This window comes from Dipteris shenzhenensis, chromosome 17 (assembly GCF_047967505.1).
Source record: "Dipteris shenzhenensis isolate YYH24624 ecotype China chromosome 17, Dip_SZ_1.0, whole genome shotgun sequence".
Classification (NCBI taxonomy): Eukaryota; Viridiplantae; Streptophyta; class Polypodiopsida; order Gleicheniales; family Dipteridaceae; genus Dipteris; species Dipteris shenzhenensis.
Window position 1 is genome coordinate 16,908,592 of NC_141612.1, and position 22,507 is coordinate 16,931,098.

Sequence of the window (22,507 nt, forward strand, 5' to 3'; positions counted from 1 at the left end):
CTTTGTTGCAAATAATCGGCTCCATTTTGTGCCACATGTTTTTATAACTAATTGACTTTGGGGAATGTGGCATGAGCATAACGTAGTCATAAGCTATACTAATCACTCTACTCAAGCTTTACCCAAGCATAAACATCTCCATCCAAGCAGAAATCATGGATATAAGCAAGAGCTTATCAAGAAAAAGGCATTGAGTCACAAGGTAACCATTCACAACACAATGGACATGTGAACGAATGCCTCAAGAGTAATGCTTTAAATATTTGAAAAGAATGAATTTATTTATTTTATTGGGGTGTTGAAAGATTGGGTAGCTCCCAAACCCCTTATATGTCACCTCATGTGCCTAGAGAGAGAGAGAGAGAGGGGAGAGAGAGAGAGAGAGAGAGAGAGAGAGAGAGAGAGAGAGAGAGAGAGAGAGAGAGAGTATTATTGTTTCATGGTGGTTGAAATAGTAACCACCACGGTGCTAGTTGTAGCTCTTAAACACCATGTTGGTTGTGTCTATTGCATAGGTTGTCAATGTACTCTTTATAATTTGTTGGATGAGTAAACAAGACTATATCTTAGATTTATGGTTGAGAACCCTAACATAAGGATTGGGTGATAAGCTTTAAGCTTTAAGCCACTCAAAGATAGGAATGTCCATTGTTGCAAAACATAGACAAACTTTACCTAAGCCCAGCAAGGTTTGAATGATGTGAGATGTGGTCATACTAGAGCATTGATTCATGGAGATAAATGCCTGTGTCTCCCAAGTGAATGTCTCCTCTACCGACCAATTGGATCCTTGCCATGTGTTGCAAGGGCAAGCAACTTTGACACTCTAAGTTTTGCATGGGAGCTAGTGATTTGTCCAAAGAGAAATTCTGAGGGCACCATATTGGACGCATGTGGAAAATGCCCATGTTGTGGTATGACGGAGAAGCAATTTGTCTACCCAAACTAGGGAAATAACCCTATCATTGTAAAATGGAGGAGATTTGAAATGGTTGATGTTGAAGGATAAAAAAAGAAGAGATGGCTATTGTCATACAAGGCCACTCAATCACAGGAGCTTATTGATCACATAGTGCAATCCATCCTAAATATGTGCTTCACAATTTCATAGCATGCTAGAAAGACAAGTAATTCGGCATTCAATGACCTCATTGATGCATTGGAAGACAATGGTAACTTTGAGAAGTGGGACATAGTGCTCGAAGGTATTTGGTATGAGGAAACATCCAAGAAAGGCCACAAATATAGAATCTTAGATAAGAAGCCATAGATGGTTGTCTACGCTCACCTAGTTATAGAGCTATTAAGTTTCAAATGCGAGTTGTGCTTGGAGGAAAGAAGAAAAGTCTTCAAAATGGATATAGGCACTCACAAGCACATCATGGGTTGTCTTACAAAAATTGAGAGCTGATCTAGCTAGCTATCAAAGGACTAGAAACCACCGAGCTGGGTGCCATCTGATCTTGGCCATAGGAAGCTGCCCCATTCATCTTGTGTGAAACTTCGAGAACTGAGCTAACCAACTATCAAATGATTAGAAACCACTGAGTTGGGTGCCATCTACCCCAGGCCATAGGAAGCTACCCCATTCATCTTGTGTGAAACATTCTTGTTTCTCAACAAACATTGAACCAAACATTCCTTTTGAATAAACAATGCATCAAGAGCCATGATCCTAGGTGCCCTACATTTCTATATAAAAGAGAATACAAAAGTAACAAAGAATGTTTTTTTGAGCCAAAATTGGTGCCAAAAAAGATAACGAAACTCTAGGTCTATCAATCCCATTGTCGAGATCCATCCCTCAAAATTTTAATGATAATTTGGCACTTACCTGGAAGAAACTAATGCTAGGCCTAGCATACGTTCCCACTTTTGTGTGACTCTAATGTCTCAATGATGGGTTAAGAACTATGGAGGACATTATTTACATATTTCAAGTTCATCAATCAACCACAAACAAAAAATTGTAAAAAAATTTCAATTCTTCCATCACAAAAGCTATGCCTTTTCAACCTTCCAACAAAAAAAGAGAAGATTCCATAGAGGAAAAAGGATGAAACACTAGTTGACCTATCAACAATCAAGGAAGGGGAGACATTTCTCACAATCATGGTGAATAGTCTCTAGCTCCATCAAGAGATCAGCATCAACACCATGGTCCTTCCACTCACACATGAACATGAAATCCCAAAGATAAAACAAACAAAGTTGGAATGAAAAAAGTGAAGGAATATTCAATAGCAATTAATGAGGCTAGCCACTCTAAAATTTTGAAAGACTCCCGCAATACTAAAAACTTTAAAAGCACAAGCTACTGCCATCTCATGGTAATGCCACAAGTGACTTTGTAGAAACAACTTGTTCTCTAAGGGAGCTAGTTTGTGCGAATACAAATTAGTTGTTTGAAAGCCATGGGGTATGCAATGCCTTTTGCTATTCTATGTGGTCTAAGGCATCAAATCCTCAATCTACTTTGGGGGCCCACAAACTAGCTTTTCCAAACCAAGCTAGCTAGATGCAACGTAATCCATGCTTTAGTTGGATAGGATACAAGCTCACAAGCTACCTGACATGAAAACTATGTGGATCCAAATCTGTCTAGTCACGATGTGACCCACCATGGGGAATATAATATTCTTTGTCTTGTATCACAATAGAGGCAATGCCTAGTAACACAATGCCTTAGACATTTGCATGGCCATATCACTTGACATATTTTAATATACAAATTTGTCGGTGATTCATATCAATATCAAAATGCAATGCATTTTGCAAGATGATTTAATGAACACATATGTGGTAATATACCACCATAACCTTGTAAATTTTTGTCTTTAATTCCAATGATCTAACAACTCCTTGTAATTTTTAATCATTGACTGCAATGATCTAACGAGTTGTGTACTAAACAATTGCAAAGTTTGAACGATGCAAGGTTCAAACACAAGACATAGCAATTATACATGACTAAACAATGACAATATAAAATACGATACAATAATTCTAATCGAGTGATGAGTTTGTGACAACAAAGGTATAAGATTCTAATAGCTGAGATAATTAGCGTTAACAAATAGAAATAAGAACAAATGTGCACATAAAAGTTTAAAAAAAGAGGCATGGATGGCAATGGAGAATAGAAGATGCAATTTATAGGTATCTTTTTTGGTATCAAGTTAAGAGCTTTATAGAAGATGCAATTTATAGGTATCTTTTTTGGTATCAAGTAAAGAGCTTGGCTAATACAGATGCCATAGCAAGCACAAATATTGAAATAGGAAAACACTAAAGCTGGAAGGGACTCAAGTGTTGTAAAGGGGGGGGCAAAATGGGGTGTAAATGAGAAATGTTGTAAAGGGGGGGTAAAATGGGGTGTTGAGGGTAGGGAAGGAGTATTACATGCAGAACGTACACATACAAACATGAGCCTTTATTCAGAGTCATGTAGAGACATGCACATGCACCTGCACCTGCACAACCATACTTTTACCATGCTTAATGAAAATTGACCTTTTTTTTACTGATTGTAATGGGGAAAAAAAAGCCAAGATGTTGCCTAGCTAGTAGAGAATGGATGAACGATATGCAATGTAGTAAAACCCACAAATGGCAAACACTAAATTATAATAACTGACGATGTGTAAGGCACGACTCATAAACGTCTCAACAAGGGGTGTTGACATTCATCGGCACAAAATAACCGATGGAATTTCAAGTCTCTCATGTTTGTTTTGGTCTGGCTTGGGTAGGCCACTCAAGGGTGTAGACAACCCATACAATGGGCCCCATCTCATATTGATTCAATCAAATGGGTAGATTGTAGTATTCGGTAACGCCCGAACACCATTTTTGAGTGCTGGTGTCTCTCCCTGATAGACGTCTGTGAATCCTCTCAAAGAGGAAACATGATGTGATATTGAGGAGGTTGTGTTTGTACAGAAAGTGTAGAGATGACGAAACCTCGTGTCGCTGGAATAGTTTGCTTAAGAGGGGTTAAAGTACTAAGGCCTGATAGACATGTGTGAATCCTCTCTAAGAGGAAACATGATGTGATACTGAGGAGGTTGTGTTTTGTACAGAAAGTGCAAAGATGACGAGATCTTGAAAGATTCGTCAGTGGAATAGTTTGCTTAAGAGGGGTTAAAGTACTAAGGCCTGGCACAAAATAACCAATGGAATTTCGTGTTAGTCGTATCTATTTTTTGGTGTGTAGCCCAGGTAGGCCGGTCGAGGGTGTAGAGAGCCCATACGATGGGCCCCATCGCATGTTGATCGAGTCGAACAGGCAATGTCTGATCATGTGTGTGAAATACATCGATGCTTGCAGTCGTGGAATGGGAAGAAGCTCGTGCAATGTCCGATGATGTGTGGAATATATACATCAGGGCGTGAACGTAGTGTGCAAGTTGTGAAATACATGAGAAGTGAGAACATCGTTTTCAAAGTGGAGGTGATCCGAGAAGAGAGAAAGACGTGTGTGTGAGAGGAAATGAGATGTGATAGGGAGGAGGAGGAGGTGGAGAGCGTGTAAAAGGAGACAGAACAAAAAAAAGTAAAAGGAGGGTGGAAAGGTTAATAGCTGGAATAGTTGAGGGAGGGTTAAAAGTACTAAGAGGCCTTGCTGGCGTGGTCTATTAAGCCGGCCTTAAAACTCTGAAAGCCTCACCAGTTTGCCCCTTTCCATCTTTTCCATCTTTTGCATTCTGTCATTTTGCTCCTCCTGCTCTGCTCTGCTGTTCCATCGCCATAGCCAGCGAGCTCCATCGCCATAGCCAGCGAGCTCCTGCTCCAGGTACTCCTCTCTCTCTCTCTCTCTCTCTCTCTCTGCCTCTTTCTTTCTCGCTCTCTCCCTCTCTTCTTCCTTTTCCCCCTTATCCTTTCTCTCCATTTCTTTTTCCCCTTTCCTTCCTTGCTTTTGTTGCCGTCTTCCTCCCATCTTTCCCCCCTTCATATTGCAGTCTCCCCTCACTTCACACCTCTTCCTCCTCCCCTTGCTCCGCTCAAATTCCTTCACCTTTCCCCCTTTGCACCGTTGGCTCGGCGCTTCCTTGGTTTGTGTGCCGCCCTGGATCAGCTCTTTGAAGTCTGTAGCATTCGCTTCTGCGTAAGTCTGGAAGTATTGGTCGGTCTCGTTCTCAAAAGCTTCATGCGCATCACAGATGCGACACCATCGTTGTAGGCCTACTCCTTCTCATCTCCCTTTGACTGTTTCTGTTTGTGTTCCATCCAAGTTTCATTTTTATACTTGAACATTGCGCAACTGGTGTAGAAGCCCGGATGTTCTAACCGATAGTCCCTGGGTACGCATTTGGAGCGAACGTCCCATGGCTGCGTTTTCGCTTGTAAAGCTGACTGCACAGAAAACATTGACAGAACTTTTGGAAGCAGGCATTTTTCAGAAATTCGTCGATTACGCCTCTGCCGTCCTTCTTAATTACCCTGATTTACTTTTAAACAAGTCTCTTCATCCTCTCGTTATTGGATGGGTTGTGCTCCAGGTTTTCGATAGCGTTGGGAGGATCAAAGGATACGTCCATTTATACCGTTTCTTGGTGGGAAATGTGGGCACGTAGGATTCAAGAGCAGAAAGGATTGCGTGCTTAAGGTGCTCAAGGCATGGGAAATTGTTGCGGTTGTCAGCTGCCAGAGGAGAGGCCTCCAGCTCCCTACAACCCGCCTGCAACGAATGGCAGCTCAGGTATTGGCCTCTACTGCCACCAAGCTGGGTTCAGATCCATTTGCAGGAGTTCAATGTATCATTTTGCCATCAAGAAAGGAAACCAAAAAGAATTGAGTTGTTCTGAAGTGCTTTCAAAATTATGTATTTGATGTATCACAATTCTTGCAGGCGCACCGGGCCACAGGGGTGATCCTGCAGCCAGGAATACTTCCTCTCCCAGCGTGCAGCAAATAGATGCACCTTTTATACCACTGGATGATCTCAAAGAGGCAACAGAAAGCTTTGGAGGAAAGGCTCTCATAGGTGAAGGTTCATATGGCCGCGTTTACTATGCAACTCTGAAGGGCAGTGGTGGGCGAGCTGCAGCAGTAAAAAAGCTGGACGTTAACAATCAACAAGAAGCTGACAATGACTTTTTGGCACAGGTAGGGAATTGTTAAAGCTGCTGTGATGAAGGCAACTCTGAATTCATGTGGGAATTCTGACCCTGAACAAGGCTGCTGTCTCTGAATTCATGTGTGAATTCTGACCCTGTGTTTGTTCAAACCTGTGAGGCAACCAGGTTTCCATGGTGTCAAGGCTGAAGCATGATAACGTAGTTGAGCTCATTGGTTACTGTCTTGATGGCAATCTGCGGATTCTTGCTTATGAGTTTGCAACAATGGGATCTTTGCATGATATTCTTCATGGTGGGTATTTCAAATATTTCAATCGTTTCTTTTTTTGGTCATGACACAATGGCACTCGGTTCTCCGATTGAGTCCCTTGACTGTAGCCATGCTTACATTGCCAGATGTGGATATCAAATTATGTATGCTGAAATCATGTTCCATCTCCATGATCTATTGTGTGGTGGTGTTGTGCAGGTCGGAAAGGTGTGCAAGGTGCTCAACCAGGGCCTGTTCTTGACTGGATGCAGAGGGTAAAGATTGCTGTGGGGTCAGCAAGGGGTTTGGAATATCTTCATGAGAAAGTGCAGCCTTCCATAATTCACCGTGATATCCGATCCAGTAATGTCCTCCTTTTTGACGACTTTACCGCGAAAATCGCAGATTTCAATCTTTCCAATCAGGCTCCAGATATGGCAGCTCGTCTTCACTCGACCCGTGTGTTGGGTACCTTTGGTTACCATGCTCCTGAGTAAGCTGCTATTTACGTTTGACAGATCCTGTTTTTCAGGTGCTCTGAATTTGGTTTTGAATTCTGTTTGGAAAGCTGTCTGCATCCATAATGCTTTGATCAGGGATACATTTTTATAGTAGAGCCAAATTTAGTGACGTGTGAATTTTTGAAGTTATAGGCTTGGCTCATCACATGAAAATTGAAAGTTGGTTGTCTTGAGGTAGCTATGTTCAAAACTTTCGTGGACATGCATTCTTTCTTTCTGATATGTAGGTTTGCTCTGGTCTTTGGAAGCCAATTTGGTCCTAGGTGTGTGCTGCTTTGAGGTCAATCTACTCTCTCTCTCTCTCTCTCTCTGGGCAGGCCACATGAATGAAATTCATCTTGTTCTATACAAACTAACAAGTTGTTCTCATACATTCAAGTTTAAAAACCCATATGTAGATACATTTCTGTAAATCCACCTAAATTTTTGGATTGCATTTGAACCCACATGGTACACATATATCTAGGTGAGCCCCTAGGGGTCAAGAAGCATTGCATGAAACTGGCCAAGATCTTGAACGCATGAATACGTATCACGATATAAAACCAATACAAAGAGCCAAATGGCAAAGAAAGAGAGAGAGAGAGAGGGGGCGGGGGGGGGAGAGATTAAGATGGGATGCAAATAGCCATGTAGAATATGGAGATATGTAACCATGTAAAAGGCTACATCAAACTAGAAGAGAGTAACTCCAAACTTTGCTGGCAAGATATGGTGTGGGACCAGGGACTTGCTATGGAGCATGGCACCATTTAGGACTGATCTCCTTTGATAGACCTTCCCCCCAAAAGAGCCTGCCATACATCGCAGCTCGACGAACAAGAGAGTCAAAGAGTAGAGACTTGGTTCGTGGATTCTGAAAATGGGACTGATGCTTAAGTCTATTCTTTGCTCAATTGGGCCGACCTTACTGGTCTCTTCGTGAAGATTTTGCTTGGAAAGGAACTCCTGGATATGTATAAGATGCAATAACTTCATAAATATCTAGTCGAAAGTGAAGTTGTTGCGTCTTAATGGGTGGCTGCTCGAGACATGCTGAAGACATAACCTTGGTTTTTCCAAGGTTGACCTTCAGATCATTTGTCTTGCCGAAAGTCCAATCTCGCTGGAGACCCTCAGCTAAGGTGGAGAATAAGGGCACATCTTTTGCATATATGAGAATTGGGACCAAGGATCTGGATAAGGCTGAGCTTGTCCCGCCTAGTGTTGTGATGAATGACTGAAGCTCGTCACTATACAATCCAAACAATGCTGGTGATAAAGGGCAACCATGTTTGATCCCGATGTCCTGTGTCAATCCAATTGCTGTTTGTACTCTGCCTAATATTTGCTCATAGAGTGTTGAGATTGCTCGAATGGTGTCCCAATTGTGCCCAAATGCTGTGTATGTGAAGGGATGTGCTTGGTGTAGGTTGTGAAGTGGACAAGGTAAATAACAAGTAGGTATCGTCAGCTCCGAGGGGTGGCGGTGGGATGGAGGAGTTTGTGATGCGAAAGCAAAGGCAAGGGATCCCATTAAAGTTAATGATAGGAAAGCTGCTAGGGCCTGATTGTATGGTGTCAGTTTGAGAACTCTTTTTGCATGGGTGTTGCGGTGTTTAGTATCTAACTTAAGTTCACCTGCATGATGTGCTTGTCAGGTATGCAATGACAGGGCAGCTTACACAGAAGAGTGATGTATACAGTTTTGGGGTGGTATTGTTAGAGCTTCTTACCGGAAGGAAACCTGTGGACCACACGATGCCTCGTGGACAACAGAGCTTGGTCACTTGGGTGAGGTTAAATCTTGGTGCTTCTGTTAATCAGGGCACTTGTTTTTTATGCCAGCGCAGGGCTATGCTACCATGAATAATATCTAAGTTTTGTCTTTGTTCTAGGCTACCCCTCGACTCAGTGAAGACAAAGTGAAGCAATGTGTGGACCCCAAGCTTAAGTCAGATTATCCTCCGAAGGCAGTTGCCAAGGTAATTTAATAAGGCCTGTGAAGATTTGTGACTTTGTGACATGCCTTGTAAAGGACTGAAGGGGCTGGCTAGTGGCTCTGCAGCAAAGAGAGTTTTGTCTAGATACAAAATTAAAAGTCACATTTTTTAATTTAATAGAAGATTTGTTTGATTTCAGGTAACGTGACATCGCTTATATATTAATTTGGGGATATTGGTGACAAATAGGACATGAAAGTTCATTATTGATTTTAAAGCATGTCATTGAAGGGTGGTTAAGATAGGCCATTGTGGTCTTGACAGATCAAAAGAATGGGGTCATTGTAAAAACTATAGGAAGAAAATTCTCTTTACATTTTAAAAAGCGATAGGCTGTGTGCATTTTTCTTGTATCATTCGGGATTCTGGAGCACTTGTCCTGAAGCTTGATGAATACAAAGGAATTATCTTTTGAATGAGGATTTTACCTGATTCTAGAGCTAGGGGATTGATTATGGAAGCAGTTATGCAAGCTACATTGATGTAGAAAGTGGAAGGTCTCTAATGTAAATGGATGGACTTATCTCTCAAGGAATAAGTACATGCCATTAGCTGGAATTGAGGGCAGGACATTTATTGCAGAAACAGTAAGGTAGAGATAACAACTATCAAGTACCCGTTGGAAGGGAGGGAGTGCAAGTTGTGCCTTCGAGAGGCACCAGCCATGGAGCTTGGGAGCCACAAACCTTGGTTACAAGCATGTGAGTGTCAAGGGAATGTGTGTGGGATATTCGGCTTAAAGCATGGGCATGAGAGCCAATGGTTGCTCATAAAACTGCTTAACTGTCCTGGAAATACATGTGGCAACCTACCATTGGTCTAGAGGAGACCCCATTAGTGAGTGTCTTCTACAAAAGCCGTTTTCTGGGAGTAGCATCTACATCAGTTGTAAGGTTTGTTTCTAGACGCAAAAGACATGGCTTTGTTTGATTGTCTGGAACAGTAGCCATCCATAGTGTGGCTGAATGTGAAACGGCTGCTGGATGTTATGTCAAACAATGTCATGCCCCACCTGTGAGCTCCCAAATGCAGACAGCCTGCATGATTCGTGGCATACTCTTGTCACGGATTGGCGCTGCCAAGTGGGCAGCACGTGCACTGCCACGTGCGCAGTATATCAGTCTACCACATGGACAGATCCAGATGCACGGATGGCTGATGTATGGGTGGCACATTGGCTGCTATATGGCAGCACTATAGGCTGAGTTGTGGGTGGCAGATCAGTGCAGATCTCGCTGCCACATGGCCAGCAAGCATGCCTATCCTTATATAGGTTGGATGAAAGGGCCGGGAGGGGGTATAGGGGGGCTATAAAGGCATAGAAGCCCTGGAAGAGACCCAATCCAGGTGCTGGTAGGGTTGTGGGGGCTAGGCAGAGTTTAGAGCCAGTCCTACGTACTAGGTTGGACAGCCTGCTTAAGTTGGACACCTAAGGGGGGAGGTCAGCCAGCTCTTCCTTATGTGAAGGGGATCTTATGCCCTATCTCTCAAGCCATGTAGAGCCACTGAAGCCTTACCAGAAGGCATGCAGCAGCCAGCAAGTAGCAGGAGGCAGTGATGCTCAGTTTTGCTCATAGATAGGAGCCCTTGGCTGTGGCCAGCCCTCTGGCTGCCTATGCCGGAACAGATAACGTCTTGAGATCTTACAATGTAACATCAAATGCGAATCACTCCGTGTGCTTGTATCTATAGAGAAAGAAAGAAAGAAAGATTTATTAACATCTGCTGAAGGCCAAAAAAATCTGTGCGACTAAAGAAAACCTAGTCGAATTATGGAGATACACCATCCATGGGGGACTGTGGGTGTCTAGCACACCACTCGAAAACTATTCATGAAAATGAAAATGAAAAAAATCTAGAAACGGATGGGCAAGATTTGGAGGGAGCTCCGGTCCCGTGTCTTTGGAACATATTAGAGATGTGTCGCTGACATCTTTGACTCCTCTATGGGATAGAGTCATGGGTGACATGAAGTAGCTTGGCATCGATATGCTGCAATGAGAGTACCTCAAATGGAGCAGGTGTTCATAGGGTTTGTGTCTAGTCTCCTGTTGACTAAGCATATTTGAAGATCGGGGTCTCAATCTTGATGTTTCCCTATTCAAAAGTTTGTGTTGACGAGGCCCGTGATCCATGGTATGTCTCATGAGTCTAGACCTAAATTGTGTGACCTCATGTGCAATAATTGTGGTGCCTCATGTGCAATAATTGTGGTGCATCTTTTTGATTTGGGTAGTCAAAGAATATGGTCGTGTATGTGTATCCCTTGTTGGAAAAGGCGGCAGATCGCCAAGTGTCACCTCCGTGTTGCACCAGGTGTGGGGGTCCCAATCCCAGCCCCATAGCCACGCAGTGCCTCCCCTTCACCCAAAAAGAGCCAGTTGGGATGAAGGGGAGGGGTTGTACCCTTATTTATATCCGAGGTGCACCAATGTTGGATTCGTCCCAAAGCTTTCTGCCATGTGTTGATTACACACACCAAGGGCCTTTTTATCCCTTTAATTCCATTGAGTCATCTGTGAGACTTCATCTGTGACAAATGAAGTCTGGCTATGTGTATGGAGGTATTATCGCATCCTCTTGAAAGTCCAGGATGCATGTCCGTTGTGGGAGATATAATAGCCAAAGAGTGTGTGAGATGTGTTGTACAAGGGGATCTATTAGTGGTTTGATGTGAGTGCCACGTGTCACCATGGGACTTATCCCATATGCACTTGGTGCTAGTATGTGTGTGTGTAGCCTAAAAAAACTTGTACTTCACTTGTCATCATTTGATGACGATGATGATGAATGAATCAGAGCCTTTCATGATATTTACATTTGAGTATCACTTTTCCTCTCTCTCTCTCTCTCTCTCTCTCACCATATTTCTAACATGGTATCAGAGTAGGTCAGCCCTGCCCTAACTCGCCTTGCCATGTCATCATCTTCTCCGACCTAACCCTAATTTTGCTCAGCTTCTTCTTGTGCAGCCGCCTCTAGCTGTCTCTTCCTCTCAGCTCATTTCCGTGTCATTCATCCTCCTCCATAGCCAACCACCTCTCCATTTCTTGCTGCCTTCATAGCCTTTTCACTTTTGTTTTCTACCTTTACAGCCTGTTGCCGCCTCCTTCACATCTTGTTGTCACGGGGACGTGAAGTTATGAACCGTGACTAACTTTGGCTTAGGGGGCTAGCCCAGGGGAAGCGACACTTCCCATAAGTCCCTAGGTGCACACACTAGGCCTACTTGCTAGGGGCAAGGCAAGGTTTAGAGGGGTCTTAAAGTTAGGCCTAAGGAAACCAATGTTACATTGGTCAGAAGGGTTAGGATTTAAGTGTGAGGGGCATTGGTTTGTGTGGGTTAGAGCATTAATGAGGGGGCCACGTGGCAGCCCCTCATGCATACCTACCCCCTTCCTCTCCTTCCAAAGCACAAGGTACGGGCTTTTGGACGGTGTGGGGCTTCTCTCTCATTTTCACACATCCCAAGGTTGTTGTATGGCCGATTACACGTACCCTAAGGTCATCTTGCCATCACGCTCTCTCAGGCTCATTCTCCAAGGCTTCTGTATGGCTGTATGGAAAGATGCACACATTTCTAGGCTGATTGTACGGCCTTTCAAGGTTGTACGGGATGATTCCCTGCTATACGGACATACGGATCAGGTTGGCATGTATCGTGAGGTCTAGTATGGGCTGGAAGGAATAGGTTGTGCGCATTCCAAGGCTCATAATTGTTGCACAGGTCTTTGCACGAGTTCCAGGGTATTTTGGCTGTTCGTACGGACTGTTGGCACGTACTTCAACGTCATATGCTGGCTGTACGGACTGCTACCCATCATTCAAAGCTCATTCCTTTGCTATACGGTTCAATTGCACGTACATTGATGTCCCTTGTTGGCTGTTTGGTCTCATTCTCTTGCACGAGATCATCTTCAGCTCTCTCTCTCTCTCTCTCTCTCTCTCGCCCGTGATCCTCCTGCACTCTCTCTCTGATTCCAGCCCTTCTCTCTCTTCCTTTCTCTCTCCAAGCTGCCTTTTTCCTCCTATTGTCTCTTGCTTGCTGGGATCTGCTGTTCTGGAGGTGTTTTGGAGTTGGATTGAAGTCATTTTGGAAGCTTGTTGTTGCTCCTTTATAGTTGGTCATGGACAAACGGTGAACGCCTTAGCTTTGCCTTGGCACGTGGGTACTAGTGTGTGCACTAGGATGGAATGCAAGTTATAGCCAAGGTTTGGCTTGGATAGTGGAATTGCCTGTGGGGCGGAGCACAAGGGTGAGCCCTTGTTGTATGTACCAATTTCATTCTTAAGGGGCGCCACGAGTTTGGGGCTAGTGTGGTGTCTTGTACTTGGTTTCATTGAGCAGGGACACTCTAGCCTCCATCCAGTTATTTCTCAAATTGTTTCTAAGTGGTATTGCTTAAAGTTAAGTGGTTGGAAATGATGCAATGTGGCTGTGATTAATGAATATGCAATGCAAGTTATGGTCTACTACCCTTTAGGAAACTGAAGGCCTGGTCGGCGCTTCCTTCAGGTCGCATCTGCACATGTGGAGGTTTTCAATGCCAAAAACAGCCTTTTATTGCTGCTGCTGTGTAGTCGATCACACTTGATAGCATTTTCTGCAGTACTTGAAGGCCTTTGAAGGCATTTTCGAGCAGTTTTTTGGTTTCCAGCATATCTACATCAGCTGTCTTTCACATTGGTGACCAGTGTCACAAGAAACGTTTCTAGTTTTTGACAGGTGTTTTGCCTAGAAACGTGGTAGAAATTGCAGTTTTCCATAAATTATATATACTTTATAAATATTTACCTCCAGATTCTCTCTCTCTCTCTCTCTCTCTCTCTCTCAAAAGAGCTCTCAAATTCACTGTTACAAAGAGAGGATAGAGAGAAATAGAGAGGCTGGAGAGGGTAGAGCGATGGAGAGGCTCCGAGAGTTCGAGCGACTATACCAGCTATGGTAGAGGGAATAAGAAGGGCAAGTAGAGGGTTTAGTAAGGGAGGGTTGTCTTGTTGGAAAGGTCACCTCCCCATCTGTAAGCCCCCAAATGAGGAGAGCGTGGGGGAGGGAGACCTAGGGCAGGATGTGCCCAAAGAGAGATTACCTGGATGTGTGGATCTGGGACAGATCTGGAGCATTCATGGTTGGTGGGGTATCCCAAGGATGAAAGATTGCATCAGGAGCAACTCATGTGCAGGAAGATGGCGGGGACACAGTGTCTTGGATTAGGCCTGGCATGAGGCACTCAGTGGACTGCAGCAGGACCCTATGAAAGGCGCGCTGACATCCGCATGTGTATGGAGCAGGGTACAAAGCTGTACGGATCTGTACGGGCTGCTGCAGGATAGTGTACGGAAGAGGTACGGTTAGGACAAGGCGCCGGCAAAAGGGCTGCAGCAAGGCGCAGTATAGTGGGGGTCTATGGGCAGGTCTATGGCCTGCAAGCAGGGCTGGCAGGTGGCAGGACAGCAGCAGCAAAGGGGCTGGACCCTGCATGGAACAAAGGGCCAGCAAAGGGCCCTAAATAGGGCTGGATAGGCAGCCAACCAGCCAACCAACTGGTCGGTTGGTTAGGGCTGCTACAGACCAGCCAGTCAGCCCATTTAGGGCTGGCTGGTCGGTTGGTTCAAGGGGGCCTTATATTATCACATTGAATACAAAATTGGGTGTCCTTATTAAAAAAAGAGAGTGTATGCTCTTTCCATCCAATCCGAATATCGTGGGTTTTAAACCACTCTATTACGATTAACAAGTCCACATGTTCCAAGTGCATGACATAGCACGTAAGAGCAGCTGTGTAGTCTTGAATCCGGATAGAAAGTGCTTTAATCTTGAGGTATCGTGGACAACCCCATCCTCTGCACAAGTTTGTAATTAACAAAATTGTGAGAGCTGCTCGGGTCAAAGAGAATGTGAACTCTTTGGTCCCTTACTTCTTCATAAACTTGGAAATGGTCATGGGAACCAAATAACGAGTTATTAAAAGTGCAATTACAAGAAAGTGGGCAGGTAATGACATTTACAGAAATACCTGTCATCAAAACTTAATTAGTTCCCTTAGCTTTGGTACGTGGACTAGCATGGAGCTTCGGTCCCGGCGCTTGCATCTGGTTCTTGCGCTTAGGACAATCATTCCGAGTGTGGCCCTGCTCCTCGCATATGAAGCAACGTCCTTCTTTCTTTAACTTCAATGTGCGGAGGAAATGGGCGTGATCATTCTTCGTCTGAGTTGAGTTCTTCTTGGAGGCGTTGTCTATAGACTTCGACTCCCTGGTATCAGTGGTAGACTGGAAGAACTTCCTCTTGTTCTTCCCACTCGTATCGGCAATGGTGGTTCCCTTCGCGTTGGCCATGGTATCATCATAGATGCGCGCATAATTCATGGCCTCTTGCAAAGTTATACACTTGTTCTTCTTAATCTGAAGCTTGTATGAGTCAAGAAAACCATCTACAAAGAAACCTAACAAGGTCACTGGATCCATCTTTGTAGCTTTGGTTTGCAAATCCCGAAACCTCTGAAGATAAAGCTCAAAAGTCAAATTCAGCTTGGACATATCGAGGGCTTTGAGCTTGCCTACGATATTGTAATCTTCCTCCTTCTTTAGAAACTCTTTCCTTAAGACCTCTTCGAATTCTATCCATGTTACAGGCTTGGGTCAGAGTTCCTTCCACCATAATAAAGTCTTCCCTGACATATACCTTGCTGCAAGCTGCATCTTCTTTCATTTGGGTAAGGGTGAAAGTGGAAGTGTACTTGCCACTTGTGCAACCGAGTGTCGACCACCTCCTTGGTATGAGACTTATGATCTCTGGGAAAAGGATCTGGAGTGATATTCGAACCTAGCACTGAAGCCAAAGCATCCACATGCGTGAGTGTCTGAACAGTACTAGTCAAAAGTGAGAGTGAAGTCTGAATCCCTTGGAGTTGTTGTGTCAACCCCGTTTGATTCGTATTACCTCGCTTGAACTTTTTTGAGCAGTGTTGAATTCACTGAAGGCAGTCTTCGTAATCAAATCGTCGTAGAGGCCTTGGTCATCATCGGCATGGTAGTTCATATCTTGATCACCCATAGCGAGCCCGGGGTCTACGAAATCAAACATATCTGAAATTTGATTTGATGAAGGAAGTAAACTGAGAGAAGAGAAGCAACATGTGGGACTGGAGCAGAAGGAAAGCTAGCCAGATAGGAGATGACGAAAGAGAAGAGAGGTTGGCCAATGGAAAGAGGTACGAAGCTGACGATCAGCCCAAGTCAGTGAACCTAGATACACCCGTTGGTGGCTGTGTCGTACGGACGTCTGTTGTAGGCCGTACCAAGTGACGGAATCCGCAATAAAGGCATGGAGAGGTCTTTACGTGCGCACAATCATAAGCTGGGCTAGAGTTGTGGTTTCTTCAGGCTATAAAGTGGAAGGTACATCTTTTAGAAAGCTCAGCTTTCTAAGAAAACCCTCCCTCCTAAACTTGGAGGGGTGGTGCTTTTTTTAGCATCTAGCCTCCTCGAAACAGCAGCCTTGCCGTGATCCCGCTCCACCCTATTACGCACCCCTCTACACTCTCCTGCATGGCGCCACCTAACCTCTGCATAGCCCCGACCGTACACGGGATCACCTAGGGTTCCCCTCAACCCATCGCTTGCGTAGTGGCTCCTCTCGCGCCTCTCCTACAACTCTCTCCAAGCTACACACCTCTCACTCTCTCTCACCTAACCTCTCTTATGAGCCTCGAATTCACGCTCTCTCTCTTCTTCCCTCCTTTCCCTATTCTAAACCACAACCCTTAACAATGAACCAATCAAGCACTTGCAGGGCAATGAACATGAAATTCGAAATTGAGGCATACTTGGAGAGAAATTCGTCTAGATTTCTCGTAACAAAGATTCCTATCTCAGGAGGTGGCTTTGATACCAACTGACACGACTCCAACACTCCTGAAACCTCTTATCTGCATGCAAACACAAGAACACACCAAACGTGAGGAAACTGAGCATGCTGCTCACCACCCAACTGCGACATCTACGGGATATGATTCCGAATTAGGAGTGTGCCATTCGAGCCACGATTTTTGGCTATCGGCACGAACTCCCAACCAGATCCTAACCAGCCTGGTGTCCCATACCACCAGGTGGCACTGTGGAGCCTGGGATCTGTTGCTAGGCTCCATGAGAACTGAACATCTCGGCCCCTTATATAGACTTGGGTCTCATGTGCCAAAAATAGCGAAGACCTCTAATTGGCTTGTACCCTTGCCACGCAACCCGAGAATCAAGCCTGCCTAGCCCTAAGCCTCCCCAGGCTACCTGAGCTAGTCTTGTGTACCCAGTACACGTCAGATACCAATCCGTGCACATGACACCCCTGCCTCTTTTGTAGCCCATGTGTTGCCCTCTGCGATGGAGTGTGGGTTGCGTGGGTCTTCTCCGCTCAAACCTCCCAACACATATCACAATTATCAGTGTAGATGAGCATGCCCATTATATGTGGATCTAACTCAATAGGCCACCATCCATTTATGTATATATCATAGATCGTAGCTTGCTACTTCCGTCCACGGACATGTGATTATGCCTCGATAGCATCTGGATTGGACAGATTTCACCTTTCGTGGCACAATATAGACGACATCCAAAGATACATGCAGGCAAGGTCCTACTTATGGGCGACTTCAATGCTAGGACCACGGATGTTAGAAACATGGTGAGAGAGAGAGAGATAGGCTAGGGAGAGAAAAAGTGATTCTCAAATGTAAACACTATGAAAGGCCCTCATTCATTGATCATCATCATCAAATGAGACAAGTGGAGCACAAGCCTTTATAGGTTACACACACACATACTAGCACCAAGTGCATATGGAATAAGTCTCATGGAGACACGTGGCACTCACACATGAAACCACTACTAGATCTCCTAGTACAACACATCTCACACACTCTTTGGCTATGATATCTCCAACACCCCCCTTCAGAGCAAAGAGTGCGAGACCCAACACACAAGGAGTAGACCGATCCCCCTCCACCACAATACTGCAAAGAGCAAGACCAACTATCTGACACCTCCCGTGTGATAGACTTCTCAGTCAACTTGCGACTGCAACCCACAGCAGAGTACCTCTTATTGACTCATATTAGAATCATTGCAGAGGGACAATTCTGTTGGAATGGCCACCTCCCCATTTGTGAGCCCCCAAATGAGGAGTGCATCGGGGGGTGGACCATAGGTGGAATGGCTTGCCACAGGGACAGCATCGTGGCTGTCATGTGGGCAGGGAACTCATCGTGGAGAGGGGGCTGCCACATGGGCAGCACCTCACAGGGACAAGACAGCCAGAGGCTGCCACATGAGAAGCACACGGGCTGCCATGTGGGCAGCTGTCAAGGCTGTGAAGAACCAGCCTTCTCGAGAATGCAATGTGTGCAATGCATGCAGAATTTGAATGCCGATTGGCCCTCCAATGGGGAAGAGCACCCTCGTGAGAGTACTTGTTTCTATTTTTGACCTACATGCAAGGGTGGGAGAGAGATGGTGGATGAATGCAAGGTGAATGAAGAATGCTACGTGAGATTCACAATGAAAGGGTGATACCCTTTCATTAATGTCCCTTGAAATCACTCAAGTTCCATCTTCCCATTTACACCTACCCTTGCCTATGACCCACGCATCTACCATTCAATGCACCTTAATGCACCCTTCCCTTCCTATTGCCCCTAGGACCTAGACACGTGTGCACATTTTTATTAATAGAATAAGTATCACATGTCCAAATTTGATGCTGTCTGAAGCAGTGGCTCCAGCTCGACTAGTCCTATCTACTGAGATATCCAACCGCCATAACAAATCGGTTGGTGTCCATCATAATACATATACATGTTACACCATTGGCGGATAATATATAATAATGTTTTACTGATTTCTCTTGTCATGACAAAGGCAGGGCCAGTGGGCTGACAGAGATGCAGCATGACGTGAATGTACGGGCTGGAACAGGCCCCCTTTCAGAGGCACAGAGGAGGCGGAACAGAGCTGGCACATGGCGCTGCCTGTTTCTCCAGCAAGGGTTTTGCAGTTCCTGAATCCTCAGAGATGAACGATTCAGGACAGAGGTGAGTTGCTTATAGTCTCGAGACTCGCAGCCTCTCAGTTGGCATATATGCTAATCTGCAGAGCTGTATTCAGAAGCCCCACTCAAATCTGTTAAAGATTAAAGGTCTTCTTACACTGACACTGAATCGTAACGGCCTTTACCCCTATGTTCCCTTGTTTCGAATATGCCTCTCTCTTGGCTCTGGTGCGTCTTGGTATGTATTACAAGATTTCCCCCCTGGAGAGTCTCAGCAAAGTTACCTGGTGAGGACGACAAGGTTCCATACTTATTCTAGAAGGCGATAGACAAAGCACTGGTTGTGCCTCAAGGAGTAGGGGGGCAGGGGGGGTCCCTCTAGATGGTAACCTTGCCATCTCCGTAGACTGCCCATCGCCCTCTCCCTTAATCCTCCGTTACCTCTTGAAACCCTCCTTCCTTTATTTGGATCTGCATTATGTCCTCATTGATGAAGATTGAGATCCCCTTCAGATTTGCTGGGGGGGGGGGTTTCCCTCTAGATGGTAACCTTGCCATCTCTGTAGACTGCCCATTGCCTTTCTCCCTTAACCCTCCGTCACGTCTTGATACCCTCCTTCCTTTATTTGGATCTGCATTATGTCCTCATTGATGAAGATTGAGATCCCCTTCAGATTTGCTCGTTTCTCTCGAGGCTGTCCTGTGGGCTGATTGTATCTTTTTCGTATCTACAATTCTAAGGCTTCAGGCTTTGTTTGTTCTCTGGGTGTCCTTTTCGAAAGTCTATAGAGAGAGAACATGTGAGATGAAGAGAGAGTACACATAGGTGTACAACTAAACAATCTTATATATATTTTTGTATCGTTAGGTTTAGTTTGGTATAGGGTCTCAGATGGCCAAATCAAGTGATAACCGCCACATGTAAAGAGGGTCTAAAACTTGGTTATTTTGGAGCAGTTTTGTGCAGTCCTTGGGACATTTGCACAAGCTGTTGCCTTTCGAGTTTCCTTCACCTCGGATCTCTCTCTAATACCTTGAAATTCATTAATGTGCAATGTGCGACAGTGCTTTTTTTGAAACCTTTATTTCTTTTACCAACTTTCCATACGAACTTCTGCATGATGGTGGGAAGCCTCAATATTGCCCTAATCTTTGGGGGGGGAAATGGAGTAGCAAGAGTTCCATGCTAGGGACATTTGGAGGTGCATATATAGTGCTCTGACAGTGAAAGTTGTGAATGCATAGTACTGCTTTTTGTTAGAACATAACTTAATGCAGTGTTTTCTGCTTTTCAGATGGCAGCTGTTGCAGCTCTTTGTGTACAGTATGAGGCAGAGTTTCGTCCAAACATGAGTATTGTTGTGAAGGCATTGCAACCTTTGTTGACTCCAAAACCAAATCCTGCGGCTGTTGAACCTCAGATGTAATGTTGAGGTTAAAGGATCTGCAACATTAAATGTCCACCAATTTTGTAAGCTGTTTTCGTCAGCAAATAGATGTACTATCTCCTGTCAGAGTGGACTTCGGGTGGTTGATGATTTGTTACATTTTGGGATTTTTAATATGAGCTATGTAAGCATCACAATGTATTTCAAAGTCAGCTTGTGTAACATCAAGGTAGAGGTGTCCAGAGCATAAGGGACGTTAATTGCAGGATGATTGTTGAGATCCTGGATATTCTTGTAAGATAATTTCTTTGCACGCACGTGACCTTGGTACGACAGGGTCCCATTTTTTAATGATGAATAGCAGATTTTTGTTTGTTTGCTTATAGAGTACTTAATTCCTTTGTCTATATTTCTTTTGAAGCTGTAGAGGTTTCTGAACATTTTTCTTTCCAGCTTTTGAGGATTGGTGAAGAGAGCATCAGATTTTACTGATAGCTCACAAGGCCCATGGATATGCATATAAATATCGTGGAAATCATATCGTGAGAAAATTCTACCTTCAAAAGACATATGCAAGAACTCCCTGCTTGTACTATATCTGCTCCTCGAATTGTGATGAAGCACAGGCTGCAAATGAAGGCAGCACGCCTGGGCTGATACAGATTACCTTGATGACCTTTTTTCTGTTATTGTTTCACAGAAACTGAGTTTCGCATGAATATAATATAATTCAGATAAGCCTCAAGGGGATACACTATGTTTAATGCTAGAATTGTTGATATAAGGCCCAATGAGAATATTCTTTGTTTTTTTGGGGGTGGGGTGCTACTTCCATGCTGCTGCCCTCTGCAGAGCCTTGGTATATTATGTCCGATTTTTAAAGTGTACTGGCTTTTCCTCAAATTCTTTAGACTTTGCCTTCATTGTTTAGAGTAACTTTTTTGAGAAATCAACTTGCAAGCACAATTCTTGTAGAGACTTCGGCTTCATTGTTAAGAGCAACCTTTTGATAAATCACAACTTGCAAGCACTGGTTATCTAATTTTGGCTTATAATATTTATCCAGTAGCTAGTCTGCAGTAAGAAAGACCCGAGAGTGGAAGACCCTTGGATACATGAGCTTAGCCAGTGGCTAACTTGCATTGAGAGACCCTAGAGGGTGAGGTCGTGGAAGACTCTAGCATGATAATTGACTATCAGGCTGAATGCACGGTTTTTTAAGAGGTTGGAATGAGTGTTTGGACAGTGATATTGACCAGAGCATGGCATGGCTATTCCTATTGAGCTAATATGGGGCCTTTCCTTGAAATAGAGAGGACATGTTGCTGGGCAAGGTCAGGTGATGGACTGGACTTGTGATACTTAGTGAAGCAGTGGAGGATACTAGTGTTGAGTTGTTGGAATGAGTGTTTGGACAGCGATGTTGACCAGAGCATGGCATGGCTATTCCTGTTGAGCTAATATGGGGCCTTTCCTTGAAATAGAGAGGACATGTTGCTGGGCAAGGTCAGGTGATGGACTGGACTTGTGACACTTACTGAAGCAGTGGAGGATACTTCTGTTGGGTTGTGTTAGTGGCTCACATGTCCATGTGAAGTTTGGAACTTGGACGTGATATCATTGACACGTAGTATTAAGCCGGCCTCCTTAAAGATGATCGAAGGGAGAGGAAGAGACATGTGGCATGATGGAGGGCTACATGGTTACCAGATGGCCCAATCCAGTTCTCATCAAGTGTGAAATGTGACGTGATATGTCAGTATCAAAGTCTGCGCTGTTAAAGATGACTGGAGAAGACTTGCAATCCCCTTCCTATCTGGTGATTTTCTTACCAGTTGAGATTGATCAAGAAATTATCCAGTTCAGAGATTACATAGGGTGCAATTTTTTAGTAAACCATACTATAAAAATGTGACGTATATTTGATGGTGAAATGGTTTGTGGAAGGAGAGAGGAAGTTAAATGGCTTTTGGAAGGAGAGAAGAAGTCTATGACGTTGAGGTTTTGCTTCCATTGCGTGAAATCAAGTTTTGCAGAAACAATTTAAGGTAGTGCCTGAGCAAGTCCTATGGTCAAGCTCTGGTTTTCTTCGTGTACTCCATCAGTGAGTCTCCATCCTGTCTCTTACTCCCACCTGTTACCTCCATGTGCAGCCTCCTTGACAGGGCCTCCTTGTCCTTGTACTCGTGGGCGTGCCCTGGCTCCTCGTGTTGGCTTATATCCCATGATCCTTTTCTTTCT

At 44.4% G+C, this 22,507-nt stretch overlaps 1 protein-coding gene across 1 annotated transcript; it reads left to right on the plus strand.

Moving 5' to 3' along the window:
- The first annotated feature begins 4,649 nt into the window (after nt 1-4,649).
- Nucleotides 4,650-20,681, plus strand: LOC147891758 (protein CYTOSOLIC ABA RECEPTOR KINASE 7-like). The gene is made up of 8 exons (XM_087388998.1): nt 4,650-4,795; nt 5,502-5,701; nt 5,852-6,108; nt 6,246-6,372; nt 6,550-6,823; nt 8,492-8,624; nt 8,729-8,815; nt 20,174-20,681. Exons 2-8 carry the CDS (start codon nt 5,620-5,622, stop codon nt 20,303-20,305), a joined length of 1,092 nt encoding a protein of 363 aa, XP_087245124.1. The 5' UTR covers nt 4,650-4,795; nt 5,502-5,619; the 3' UTR covers nt 20,306-20,681.
- Nucleotides 20,682-22,507: the final 1,826 nt, after the last annotated feature.